Source organism: Leucoraja erinacea, chromosome 6 (genome assembly GCF_028641065.1).
Source record: "Leucoraja erinacea ecotype New England chromosome 6, Leri_hhj_1, whole genome shotgun sequence".
Classification (NCBI taxonomy): domain Eukaryota; kingdom Metazoa; phylum Chordata; class Chondrichthyes; order Rajiformes; family Rajidae; genus Leucoraja; species Leucoraja erinaceus.
In genome coordinates, this window is record NC_073382.1 from 65,801,029 (window position 1) to 65,815,774 (window position 14,746).

The window sequence follows — 14,746 nt, forward strand, 5'->3', positions numbered from 1 at the left end:
AAATATCAGTTCCCTTTTGCAATGGGGGTGGCTGATAAAAGTTGTACTGCTATGCAATCTTGCAATCAAACTAAATCTCTTCACTATTCAAAATCCCTATTCAAAGACTGCAGCTAACCTAAATGACCATGCCACAGTTGTCACAGTTATCAGCAACTGTGTAGATGAATACATTGTAGTAGCCATTTAGCTTAAAGGGCCTGTCCCACTGTACGAGGTAATTCAAGAGTTCTCCCCTGATTCGAACTTGGAGAATGTACATAGCGGGTCCATAGGGGTTCGTGGATGTCTTGTAGCAGCTTGTAAGAGTACAAAGTAACAATATTTTTCATAACGAGTATTTTTTTTACTCGTGGACATTTTTCAGTGTTGAAAAAACGTCACGAGTTTACCGGATTTCCCGAGTACCTACCGTTATTCGTACGACCCGCTACGAGACATCCACGAACTCCTACAGACCCGCTACGGACATACTCTGTTCAAATTAGGGGAAAACTCGGGAGAACTCTTGAATTACCTCGTACAGTGGGACAGGCCCTTAACAGAATATTATAACTATAACCAGTTACCTTTAAATACCTTTACATACATATCAAAGAAGACAATATGTGTTCCCAAATCGGAAACTATGGATAAATTATGAGGTTCACTCCCAGATGCGGTTCAAGTCAAAGTATCCTGAGGCTTACAAGGAATCTTATCTACGATCTCTGCAAAGCTATCAAATAAAGATGGCAAGAGGAAATTCCAGACCGAGCTGGAATCCCAAGGCAACATCTGTAGATTGTGGCAAGCTTGCATGCTATAACGGGTTACATGGTGTAGTCTGGCAGTATCGCTGAAAACAACAGGAACCTGCCCAATGAGCTCCATACATCCTGAAGAAAGGTCTGAAGAAGGGTCTCGACCCAAAACGTTGCCTTTGCTCCACAGATTCTGCCTCACTTGCTTAGTTTCTCCAGCATTTTTGTCTACATTCGATTTTCCAGCATTTGCAGTTCCTTCTTAAACATCAATACATTCTCTGCGCACTTTGAATATGTCGACGTAGAAACAACCTGCACGTCAACGAGAGTAAACGGGGGCACCTATACTATTGGATATTGTGTCAGATAGGGCCGGATTTAGATGAAGAGGCTATTTCACTTGTGAGGCCCCTCCCAATCCTCCACCCCCATGACGAGAAGAAGATGGAAGAGTCCACCAGATGTGCAGCCGAACGTGGCCAATGAGATAAGGGCCTCATAAGCGCTTTTTATTTATTGCCAGTGCTAGTGTCGAGTTATCGGCTTAAAACACTATTATTCTGAAATGGAGGGCAAAGAAAATTCCTGAAGTGTTGTTTAGAGACTACAGTGTGTTGCGACAGCATATGTAAGAAAGGCCTATGACAGTCAAAAATATTATACACCAGGCTCGTATGAAGCTTTTCAAAAATGGGGGTGGCCTGGTAGGATTACAAAAATGTTATGTGAAATAAGTGCACTGTGCACTTCACAAGTGCGAAGCTCAAGGACCCTTGCGGCCGGGGTTCAGGGGCCGCTTAAGGGCCCTGGAAGCTCTGGGATTTTAGATGCTCTCTGGTGCATTCTGAGTCTTATTTTGGAGCATTTTTGCACCAAATTTATGACTAATATTTCAGAAATAATTTTGGTTGAGTCAAGAGTAATGAGTGGTTGGAATGGGATGATTGAGATCATGGTTGTATACATTTTTTTAAATCAAGAATTGAAGCTGTCCTTGTGTTAATAATCAAGTTGTAATGTAAAATGTTATGTAAAATTTTATAAAAGCATGCAAACACTGCAAATAAAATACTGTTAAGTTTTTGCAGTAAATAAAACTTATTTTTAGAAAATGTTTGGTGTGTTGATTTGATTGCCTGTTGCTGTTTGACTGTTAGTGTGTGCACACTAAAAATATGATGCAAAATGAAAGTCGCAAACTATGGAATACATATTTTCAGTATTGTTATCAAGGAAAAGAAAGCCGTTCCAATTGTTTGATATTATTCATATGGAGGAGAAAATATAATTGCTCTTAAAACCTACCTTAATTTTGCAATCTCACTAAACACTATGTATGTTATGTCTTGTGCTTTATGTTCTATGTTGGACCCCCTCGAAAACGAGATGACTGTCCATCTCAAGGGGTTATCCATGAATAAACTTGTTTCAAACTTGTTTCAAATGTAATCCCCATCTCTCTCTCCCCCCCCCCTCCCCCCCCCCCACCTCTCTCTCTCTCTCTCTCTCTCTCTCTCCCCCTCCCTCTCTCTCTCTCTCCCCTCTGTCTCCATCCCCCCTTTCCTCCTCTCACCCCCCCCCCCTCTCTCTCCCTCCCCCTTTCCCTCCCACGCAGCGAGGCTCCGACTCCACGCCGCAGCCCTCCCAGCCCGGAGAAACGGGCACTCCCGCAACACAATATTCCACTACTTACCTGGAGTATACACTGAGGATCTTTGGTAGGCACAAGGCATCGAGGTGATTGTGTGGAGGGCAAATGGAGATCTGAACCCGCCTGGGCCCACTGCCCACGCACGGAGAGACAGCGTTATTTAGCGCAGCTACTGCGCCACTGGCTACCCCCCCAACTGCGCAGGCACGAATGGTCGCAATTTTTTTTTCTAAAAATTGCTGCGGGCCGGAACCAGAATTTCGGGTAATTTCTGTCAAAGTGGAAACGTTGATAGCACTCCAATTTTTTTTTTTTACTCTGGGGGAAAAAAACACCTTGGCCAGAGGCCCGCTAGAATTTTAGCCCTAGGCTTCAGCCTATGAGCCTATAGGTAAATCCGGCCCTGCCAATGCCCCCTTAGATCTCAAGGCCCTAAGCTTAAACTTATGAAGCTTATTCGTAAATCCGGCCCTGCCTGTTGCTTTTGCATCTTTCTGTAATCTGTCCACATATGTGTCTCCTGCTTTCCTCTATCTCCCACTTGATATCACAAAGCCTATAGTACAATCCCATTAGTGATTGCACATTTCTAATTTTCAGCTCTTCCCATATCGCTTCAGGACGAACTCTATGCTTTGTCGTGTCTGAGTGCCGCCGTGATATTCTTTCTGATTAGTGAAGCTACTCTTCCACCTCTTTTACCTCCCTCTGCATCACATCTGAAACATCTCTAGTTCACCTGAGTAACACTTGTGAAACCTCCCTGCAAGGATATTGGTCATCCTCCACTTCAGATGTAACCCCTCCCTCTTGTGCAGGTCATCTCTGCCCCAGAAGATATCCCAATGGTCCAAAAATCTGAATCGCTGCCCCCTGCACCAACGCCTCTGCCACGCATTCATCCATCCTATCCTACTATTTAAACGCTCACTAACACGTGGCACCAGGAGTAATCCAGAGATTATTACCCTGCTTTTTTTAACCCTTTGTCTAACTCACTGTATTCACTCTGCAGGACCTCATCGCTTTTCCTACCCATCTCATTTGTGCCAATGTGCACAACAGCCTCCGGCTGCTCCCCCTTGATAATTTTTATTTAGGTTAGTTTTGAGATACAGTGCGGAAACAGGCCCTTCAGCCCACCGAGTCTGCACCGAGCAGCGATTGCAGCAAATTAACATAATTCTGCACACACTAGGGACAATTTTACAAAACTACACTAAGCCAATTAACCTACAAACCTGTACGTCTTTGGAGTGTGGGAGGAAACCGAAGATCTCGGAAAAAACCCACGCAGTCACGGAAAACGTACAAACTCCGTACAGACAGCACCCGTAGTCAGGATCTAACCCGGGTCTCTGGCACAGAGTAATCAAAGTAGGCCATTCCTCTAAAGTTACATGATTAAAGGATGATTTTAGGGGGCACCTGCATGACATTAAGAGTCCAGAGAATCAGGAACAGTTAATTGCCATATGTACTAGTAACAACATAAGATATTTCAACTGATTGTAGAATCTGGGTTTAGTGGATGGGCCACAAATTACAGCCATGCGGGGTGGATGTTGGTAACTCTCACAAGTGGCAAGTGACATTTATTCAACTGCAACACAAATACAGGGAATAGATCAACAAGAATGTCACAGAATGGTGCATTAATCAAGAGAGGCAAAAATTAGTTAGAATGCAGAACAGTGCTGCACAGGAACAGGATCTTCAACCTATGTGAACTGTGATGACAAATTAAATGAATCCCATCTGCCAGGAGCCAAGGCAGTTTGTACACTTCTTGCTGTAAAAATCGCAGCCAGACAGGGTTCACTTTGCAATTAACATCAATCTAGAAACCTTAATTCCTGCCTTGGGCAAAACAAGGAGCAATGCCAGCTCAGAGTCAAGTCAAGGGTGTTTTATTGTCATGTGTCCACTAGAACAATAAAATTCATACTTGCAAGCAGCACCACAAAATATGTAAACAGTACACTGTAAACAATATAATAAACGAGCGAAAAAAAGGTTCAGTGTGTGTTTCTATTCCATAAATAATAGTCTATGTAGTTCAGAATTTATTTGAGGATGTTGTGTTTAATGGCTGTAGGGAAAAAGTTGTTCCTGAACTTGGACGTTACAGTTCAACATAAGCCCATTAAATACCTGTAGTTTTAAAAAGTTAATAATCAACATAATCTAGATGTCAATGATTGCTAATCCTAATTATCGTTTGAACTCAATGTCCTGGAAGCTGGAGACTGCCTCATGGACTGGTGGTTGGAAGTGGGGTGTGAGAAGTGAACCTAAAGGAGTAAGTGCATGTATGTGTATGTGCATGTGGGTGTGGAACAACTCAGCAGGACAGACAACTCTGGAACATCTGCATTTATTTGTGTGTCTTCTCCAGAGATGCTGCCTGACCCGCCACATTACTTCAGCACTTTGAGGATATAACTAGTAGAGTGGATAAGGGAGAACCAGTGGATGTGGTGTATCTGGACTTCCAGAAGGCTTTCGACAAGGTCTCACATAAGAGATTAGTATACAAACTTAAAGCACACGGTATTGGGGGGTCAGTATTGATGTGGATAGAGAACTGGCTGGCAGACAGGAAGCAAAGAGTAGGAGTAAACGGGTCCTTTTCACAATGGCAGGCAGTGACTAGTGGGGTACCGCAAGGCTCAGTGCTGGGACCCCAGCTATTTACAATATATATTAATGATTTGGACGAGGGAATTGAATGGCATAGAGGGAGGTTCACCAGACTGATTCCTGGGATGTCAGGACTTTCATATGAAGAAAGACTGGATAGACTCGGCTTGTACTTGCTAGAATTTAGAAGATTGAGGGGGGATCTTATAGAAACTTACAAAATTCTTAAGGGGTTGGACAGGCTAGATGCAGGAAGATTGTTCCTGATGTTGGGGAAGTCCAGAACAAGGGGTCACAGTTTAAAGATAAGGGGGAAATCTTTTAGAACCGAGATGAGAAAAACATTTTTTCAAACAGAATCTCTGGAATTCTCTGCCACAGAATGTAGTTGAGGCCAGTTCATTGGCTATATTTAAGAGGGAGTTAGATGTGGCCCTTGTGGCCAAAGGGATCAGGGGGTATGGAGAGAAGGCAGGTACAGGATACTGAGTTGGATGATCAGCCATGGTCATATTGAATGGCGGTGCAGGCTTGAAGGGCCGAATGGCCTACTCATGCACCTATTTTCTATGTTTCTATTTCACTGAACACCTACGCTCAGGTGGCCTGAGATGGTTACGCAATCTCTCGTTTTCCCAACATTTTATCTCCCCATCACATTCCCATACTAACTCTTCTGTACTGGGCCTCATACACTGTTAGAATGAGGCCACACATAAATTAGAGGAACAGCACCTCATATTCCGCTTGGGCAGGTTACAAAGTTGAATGTTGATTTTTCTAATATCAAGGAACTCATGCATTCCATCCCCTCCCTTCTCTCCCCCCCCCCCTCCCCTCCCCTCCCCTCCCCTCCCCCTCATCCAAGTCATTCTACCAGTTCCACTGGTTGCACCCTCCTGTTATCACAACTTCCTCAGCCAACAATGGGCCATTATGGGCCTCACCCTTCATGAACTCATCTGTTGCTGGCCCTAATTTATTTCAGCCTTTTCTCACCTCCAGTTTACTCCCTTTCTCCAAAGATAGATAGATAGATATGCCATTTATTGTCACTATACATGTACAGTGAAACTGAAAGCTGCTCGTACTCAGTGCATACATACAATTTAGCACAAAAAACAAAGAAACAGAAAAAAAAAAAAACAGAAGGGGGATGGGGGGGGGGGGGGGAATAGGTGCACAAATTCTGCGGCGCTACATACATATATACATATATACAGATGGAAGTCCGTGTTGGGCGGTGTAGTCAGTGCATGTGTGAATTTGAATTTATAGTAGATATAATTCTCGGAAAGCAACTATTCCTGAGTCTGTTTGTCCTGGATTTGATGCACCTATAGCGCCTTCCAGAGGGCAGCAGGTCGAACAGTCCAAACGCAGGATGGGAGCTGTCTTTGATGATCTTCTTTGCCCTGCTAAGGCAGCGGGAGGTGTAGATGTCCATCAGGGAGGGGAGAGGGCAGCCAATGATCCTCCTGCTGCCTGCTCAGTTACTCCAGCATTTGATGTCTATCTTTGGTGTAAACCAGCATCTGCAGTTCCTTTCTACACACGGCCAACCCGAGCCACACCATTGATTGAATCCGAGAGAGCTCTCCCAATGACAGACTGAGTTCTATAAACTGCAACTGTGTCTTACAAAAAAGAGCGTTTTAATTTGCAGAAACCAACTGATAGATGTTTAAATGACATCGAATGATGACAACAACAAAACATGGCATGAACATTTGTTTGAGGTTAAGTGAGTGACATTATTTGTGAAGCAATAAATGTTGGAAATAATTGAAAGTAATTAGAATGAAGGGAACTTTAACATAGACATTTTAAGGACACAATGTGCTGGGGTAACTCAGCAAGTCAGGCAACATATTTGGAGAACCACAGAAATACTAATTTGGCCTGAAAAAATTGTTTCCAACATAGACTTTGTTCCTCGTAACATGATTTCAAATATTTCATAGCATGTCTTTCAGTTACACTCGCTCCTTTAGATTCATCCAAAGTGGATAAAGTAATTTTCACATGGAGGAATTGGAATGATGAGCATGCACGTCTTATCAATGGCTGCAGGGTGGGCTTGTATATTCTGGAATTTAGATGGATGAGAGGGGATTTTATTGAAACATACAAGATTATTAAGGGTTTGGACACGCTAGAGGCAGGAAACATGTTTCTGATGTTGGGGGAGTCCAGAACCTTGGGCCACAGTTTAAGAATAAGGGGTAAGCCATTTAGAACGATGAAGAAAAACTTTTTCACACAGAGGGTTGTGAATCTGTGGAATTCTTTGTCTCAGGAGGCAGTGGAGGCCAATTCTCTGGATGCTTTCATGAGAGACTTAGATAGAGCTCTTAAAGATAGCGGAGTCAGGGTATATGGAGAGAAGGCAGGAACGGGGTACTGATTGTGGATGATCAGCCATGGTCATATTAAATGGTGGTGTTGGCTTGAAGGGCCGAATGGCCAACTCCTGCACCAATTGTCTATTGTCAATTGTAATATACCAACCAGCAGAATGTGGTGGAGGGAGTCACAAGTCAGGTTTGTTGCCCAGCCAAGCTATCTGTGACCCACGAGGTAAATATGAATTCACCATTATAGATCGGCCAATGTTGACCTGTTGGCCAAGTCCAAAATAGTGATGGACAACATAATGAAGGATGGGTTCAGACACCCACCCCTGAAACAACTGAAAATAAAGCAGTCAGCAAAGTCACATGCAAGCTTAGCCATCTGTCAAAAGATTCACGAGCTATGAATTCTTCTGAAAATTCAGAATATTCAGAAATATTCACAACTATTCAAAATATTAAAAATTAACAGACCATTTAAAATGTAAGAATTATTCAAATGTATAAAAATAAGTTCGCGAGAATCTTAGAAACGGCTGTTACTTCACTCCTGCGGGTGGATGATTGATCGCCAACATGGCCAGGACATGTTACTCTCTCTCAAACTACCATGCTGAAGAACCACAGAGACTGCAAGCGGTTCAGGAAGGCAGCACATCAGCACCTGCACTGGGTTCCCGGGAGAGGCGATTGATGTCAGTCAGATCAGCCACCCCCACACCCCAGCAATGAATGGTATTATGCTGTCTGCTTCTGAATTGTTTTGAAATTTTTTTCTGATATTTTTACATGTTGAATATATGCATATACAAATCAATACGCTGAAAATAGCTGCCCAAGGGAAATTGAAAGTACTGACAGGAAAGATCTCTGAAGGCATGACTGTGTTGGAGATAATTTGGAGACACAAGACACTTGCAGATGGCAAAGACCAAACTGCTGGGGGAACTCACCAGTTCAGGCAGCAATTACATTTTATTTGTTCACACATAGCTCACAAAGTCAACAATATACAAACAATAATGATAAATCTAACAATAAATATAACCATTAGTGCAAGACAGGAAATAGCTGATCCATCATTGAACCAAATTTGTTGTGCAATCCAAAGTAGTGCAAATATATATTAAAGTACTATGGGGAAACAAACTATACTTGCGATTATTGTAAAACAAACCTTGACTGGAAATCACAGGTTTACGCTCTACTGTGTGACCAGCACGGAGGGAAATTCACGCCCATGGGACGTCAGAGTTTGACAGCTTCCACGGCAGAAGAGCATGCAAATGAGAGAAGTGAATCCCCATAAATAGGAGCTGACTGGTCCTCTGCAGCAGAACTTCATTCAGCAGAGAGTTGCTGCTTTGGGTAGAAGATCCTTTTACAACAGATATCTCTGAAGCGGCACAAATTGGAAGATGGACAGAACAGCCAGTGTGACCATCCTCGTCCTCCTTCTGTGTGCTGTCACTGCACAGAGTATGTTGAGATTTATTCCTTATTTACTGTAGTCTTTATTGTACTGTAGTATGAGTATATGATTAATGTGCAATGCAATTAAACTTCCAAAGGTGTTGTATGCTTTTTACAATGCAACATTGTTGTGTGTGAGAAACCTTTAAACTCTTTTAATTGAAATCAAAACTATCCGTATTAATGTAAAACTGACCCAGCAGCCTGACTGCAAATGTAGAAAGAAATGCACCAGCAAACTAGTTACAACATTTTCATGGATTGTAGCTGCTCTTTTGTCTTTGTGTTTGAGCTTCTAAGTGAAACTCGCAACTTCAGTGAAGGAGTTTGTGCAACAGTGCAGACATCCAATCTCTCTCTCTGGGTCGTACATTAATTATACAAGAGAGATGCAGAAAATACCAGAACGTTTTGCAGGCTTTGCTCCCATCGATTCCACGATTCAATCTTTCCTCTGGTATTCCAATCCTAGGAGCACATGGACGGTGCCACTGCACTGGGACCAGCGCTAAAGTTATTGCTCCAAAGTCCACCCGGAGCCTAACATTTATTCCCAAAGGATCTCACTGAGAGAAAGCAGAGATAATGTGAGTAAATGAGTCCGAGCATCAACTCAACCTTACTCCTTCCCAGATTGTAAATTCTGTAATTTAAAATGATTGGAATGTCTGTGAATGTCATCTTCTCCTTACAGTGTCACGTGAGATGAAGGTGTGTGTGGATCCTGAAGCCAAGTGGTTGGAGACACTCATAAAGAAAGGTCAGTGTTTTATGTTTGACGGAACTCAGATTTCCCCTGTGAATAAATAGATGCCGTGATTTATTTTACTCAAATTGGCATCAGAGCAGAGCCCCAGGTCCTCTCACCCAAAGTTCATTATTAATGTTCCCAGAAGCTGAGGTTGGGATACTGGAAAGCCACCGTCGCTGTCCACAATGTTGAGACCGATTTTAGAACCACAGCTGACACCAGTCAATGAAGGATGTCTTCTGTTCAAAACATGGATATTAAGAATGAAATATTTAATAATTATCTTCATCACAGGCTGTAGAATGGAACACATGGTGGTGGGTGTGGGAGGAAGGGGAAATTGAAGCAATAGGCTGCCAATTAACCACAATGCTTTGTACTGGATGGTCTCCAGGTTTGGGCGTTGGAACTACCAGGCAAATGCAGAATATTCATCATATTTCTGAGTCCTGCCTTATAGTTAGTGAAAAGGATGATAAATAATTGTCAAGAAGTGATGCAGGGTCTCAGTGAACTATGCTGGTAAATACTAAAGCTAATGATATTGCCTGGACGTTGGTTGGCACAAATGCTACCTGGCACTAATACATCCATGCATGAATATTGTCATGGTCTTGAAATATACTTCACTTTGTGAGGAGATGGAAATGGAACTAAACAATGTGCAGTGCCTTTTGAATAATGCACACTGTAGTATCAATGAGGTGTTTACAAACTTCCAAGTTGTTGCAATCTGCTTCTTTTTGTGGAAAGTCAGTTTGTTAATTCCCTGTTAGTTCCGCTGCAGGAAACATTGTATGCACTATTACTGTGGCTAACAATGCAATCAATTACATTTCAGGCAACAAACATCACAATTGAACAAAATGAAGCTGCAATCTAAGGGATTCAATTCTACTCCAGGAGAATCTGCCGGGAAACGAAGGAGGCTCAGTCGCGGGAGTTAACACTGTGATTTACCTTCAAGTGGTTCAGTCCAGTGTCTCCTCTTCATTGTTTTCCGGGAATGATTTGGGATTCCTACCCGTCACAGTGCACGTTTACATCCTGTCACCGGGCATGTTTATACCTGTGCAAACAATCTGATGGTGGTTTTTATCTTTGTGCCAAATTCAGTTTATTTTGAGGTCTGTGATAACTTAGGTAGATTTGGGCATGAACTATGTAGAAATGAAATGAACATCCGTTGTTGAAATGTAATACTAGCCAAGATAATGCTGGTTGCTGTATAACTGAGTTCATTGATTTCCCGAGGGGCCTTGTTCATCATGAACTCAGCACACAAGGGAAGCCAGTGATGAGCTGGTGGACTGTGCCTATTAGTATCATGAAATTAAGGTGTAATAATATTCACTCCATGTTCGCAACCCCTCGCTTCCGCCATCCTCTCTGCACTCTCATGACCATAGCCGCTGGCCTGAGAAAATAAATTACACCACTTAGGAGAAAACAATTTGTGATCACATGTGATCTCACACCCATGCATTTTACCAGGAGAGAAAGAGGATGTCAGCCCATAAAGATGAATTATCTTTGGTTATTTCATTAAAATGATCTGAGATAGGATGGTAATGAAATTAACAAAATAAATACCTTCCACATTTTTGATGAACATATGGTACAATGCAACTTAATTTCAAACGTTTCCAAAGCATGTTTTATACTGTTCCCTTTTCTGTTTAAATTCTGTTCATAATCTGTGATATACCAATATCAATACTGTTGATCAATTGTTTTTGTTGCAGATTGAACAAAAATATTCTTGTTTTAAACTACAAGAGCAACTACCAACTCGTAAAGGTTGTGCCATTTCCCAGCACTGTTTTAGACCATTGATATTTTAACTGGAGCTCTGGTGTTTTCTCCTTAAGTCCTATTTTAGGATTTATCTAGTCTAAAGAAGCAAATTTTCTGCATATGCGATTAAGTGATTATTATGTAAAACACCTACATTTTGGAAGGTATTGCTGCTAATAGTCTGATTACTACTGGAGTAAATATAATTGTTGTCTCTGTAAATAAGAGTAATGTCTGTACAATAATTAAATTATATATTTTTGCCTTGAGAAACATTCACTGACTGGATTCAGTTGAACATTTGTATAGTTGATGGATGTGATTGATTTTGATGTGCATTTTTGAAACAAATTTAAGAAATCATAATAAAATGGTACCTCACAAAGAAATTGATGTATTTGCTTCTTAATCTTCTGTACATTGTTCCTTTTTTGAGTTGTGTTTAGTTTAGAGATACAGGGCGGAAACCTGCCCTTTGGCCCACCGAGTCCACACCGACCAACGATCCCCGCACACTAACACTATCCTCCGCACACTAGGAGCAATTTATATTTATGCCAAGCCAATTAACCTACAAACCTGTACGTCTTTGGAGTGTGGGAGAAAACCAAGGATCTCGGAGAAACCCCATGCATTCATGGGGAGAACGTACAAACTCCGTACAGACAGCACCCATAGTCAATATCGAACTTGGGTCCTTTGCGCTGTAAGACATCAACTCTACCACTGCACCACCATGCTGTATTGTTCCCTGTTCCTTTTTTCGTTAAATGGAATAGACTGAGGAATGGAGAGCAATTGGTCCACAGCAAATTTTGTCTATAGGATTTCATGGAGTTTATTTAACTTGCCCCTTGTGGAACAATTGTGTTGGAAAAATGACGCAAATCCTAAACCACACTCCGTACTTGTGCCCACACCTTGGATATATATATTGATTGTTGGTGATTTTAAAAGAATGATGCTTGGTCACCAATGTTCTAGCACAGAGAATAACTAAGGTATACATTTCCTCTAAAGTTACACGATTAAAGGATGAATTTAGGGAACACTTGTATGGCATCAAGTCCAGAGAATCAGAAACAGTTAATTCTCAGATGTATTGGTAACAAAATAAGATATTTCAACTGATTGTAGATTCTGGGTTTTATGGATGGGCCCCAATTACAACCTGCTGCAAATATATGCTCAGGGTTGGTTGGGAGATGGTGGGGTTATAATAACGTTGATAACTATGTTGCATGGTCTTCGCGCCATTATTCGTGATTGTTCAAGTAGAGGGGCCTTGCCCAAAATGTTTACATTACCTGGTAAAATGTTTCTTTGCTTAATGGCACTATTTCCCATTAAGTGCTTTCTGTAGAAACAATGTTATGTGATATTTTGTGATTGGGTTAGGGAGCTATCAATTAATGTATTTTATAATCTTTATTGATGATTGGCCTGTAGGGGTTGCCCCCCCCCCCCATGTATTCCGCACCAAGGGCCTGTGAGGGTATAAAAGAGGGGGGAGCACATGAGAGTGGGCCGATCTTCTGGGGTAGCACTTGGGACCGTGCTGACCTTCTGGAGGTGTTCTATTCGCACAAGGCTGAAGGGCTGAAGAGCAGAGACAAGGATCGGATCCGCGGTGTTGGATTAGGTATCATATAGGTAGTGTGACTGTGTTTGGAAAATAAAGTTAGTTGGTCCAGTGCTTGTATTCAGTGTTTTACCGAACCATTCTAACGGGGTAAGATTAGGACCGGAATTACATCTTCGTTGCCATAGTGTCAAAATCTGAAACACCTTGAAGGATTACATTTACGAGGACTGCACCAATTTAAGGTTGCAGTTCACCTGCGCGTTTTCAAAGTCAATAAGGAAAGACTGCACCGTTAGCCTTACCAGCAGCATTCATGTCCCCAAAAATCTTTTTAACAAAAAAATCACCAAAGTGGAGAAGGTGATTCAAATGAGGAAAGCAAGTTCATGACATAAACATGATAAAATGAGAATGACATAGAATGGGGAAAGGAGTGACCTTGAGAAGAGCTTAAAGTGTACACCCAGTACCATCACCAATAGCAGTGAATCAGAAAATCCTGTTGAACTTTCAAGTCTTAAAGGTTTTTCTACAAGGACGTGTTTGGTAGATTGACGTACAAGATAGCATGGCTAGTAAATTAGGTTTAGGAGATGAAGAATTGTTTTAATTTTACGGTATGTTTTTATTTAAATGTTTTCATTAAATGTATAGAAATAGCCCACTGAGACCATCTACAAGAGTCGCCAGGTTTAGGCACCATTTTCAAAGTCTCCATTTGACACCATTTTCAAAACAAGATAGTCTTCTATAAAGCTCAGTAGATGTGGTGTGGTGCTTTGTACATGAACCTTTTTTTCTTTACTGATTGCAGAATATTGGCAAAAGGATGTCTTGCTCCGACTTCATTGCAAACCTAGAAGGACCGAATGATGGTAAAGATTTGCTCAAGGTAAAATTATCCAATGAAATGATCACAGCATCAGGAGGAGACCATTTACCTCGTGAGGTCTCTTCTCCTATTCAGTCAGAGTGCGGCTGACCTGTTCTACTTCATTTATGTCTGATCGGTGGAATTAATTTCAGCGACAGAGTGCAAGAAAATGAAGCAACTATGCAGTGTGGAGACACAAGAGACTGTTGATGTTAGGATCTGGAGTAAAAAGCAAGCTGCTGGAGGAATTTAACAGGTCAGGCAGTATCTGTGGAGGCAAAGGGATGGTCAATATCTTGGATACTGCATCAGGTCAGTCCAGAAACCACCAACAAGTACTAGTGTGGAAGTGTCACGATAAGAATACAATGGAACCACGGAAACTGGCCATACAAGAAGGAATCCTTACAAGAGGCAAAACGGAAAGATGTATACACGAGTAGATTAGTGGTTTGTAGGTTTGTAATGAATATTGCTCAGAAGACTATTTCACCAAGATTTCAAATGAAAGCCTGTCGGAAATCAGCAGTAGAAGTGAAGACACACCTGAGTTCAGTGTGGGAACAGGACACACAATTATTGCAATGTACTGAAAAAGGGAACAAAGGAACTGGTTCAGTTCGGACAGAAAGTCGGTTCTGTGCATGTATTGTTCAGATCTACGTGCTCATAACTATGACTTTGACTTGGTAGAAGTGAGTGGAATTAAGGGAAAAGTTGGTCAATGCAAAAACAAATTCAGCTGCGAGTAAGTTAATAAATTCATACGTGATAGTAGACTTAGGCCATTCGGCCTGACACCCATACTAATCAATAATCCCCTGACACCTGTACTAATCAAGAATCTATCTATCTCTGCCTTAAAAATATCC

General features: G+C 41.8%; 1 protein-coding gene across 1 annotated transcript in view; it reads left to right on the forward strand.

Annotated features, from left to right (window-relative positions):
* The window catches only part of LOC129698251 (beta-1,4-galactosyltransferase 3-like), a 54,440-nt gene extending 39,964 nt beyond the window's left edge, over nt 1-14,476 (forward strand). The window contains exon 6 of the mRNA XM_055637270.1: nt 13,815-14,476. Coding sequence (XP_055493245.1) covers nt 13,815-13,860 — 46 coding nt within the window. The 3' untranslated portion in view covers nt 13,861-14,476. The remainder of the gene's footprint in view (nt 1-13,814) is intronic.
* Nucleotides 14,477-14,746: the final 270 nt, after the last annotated feature.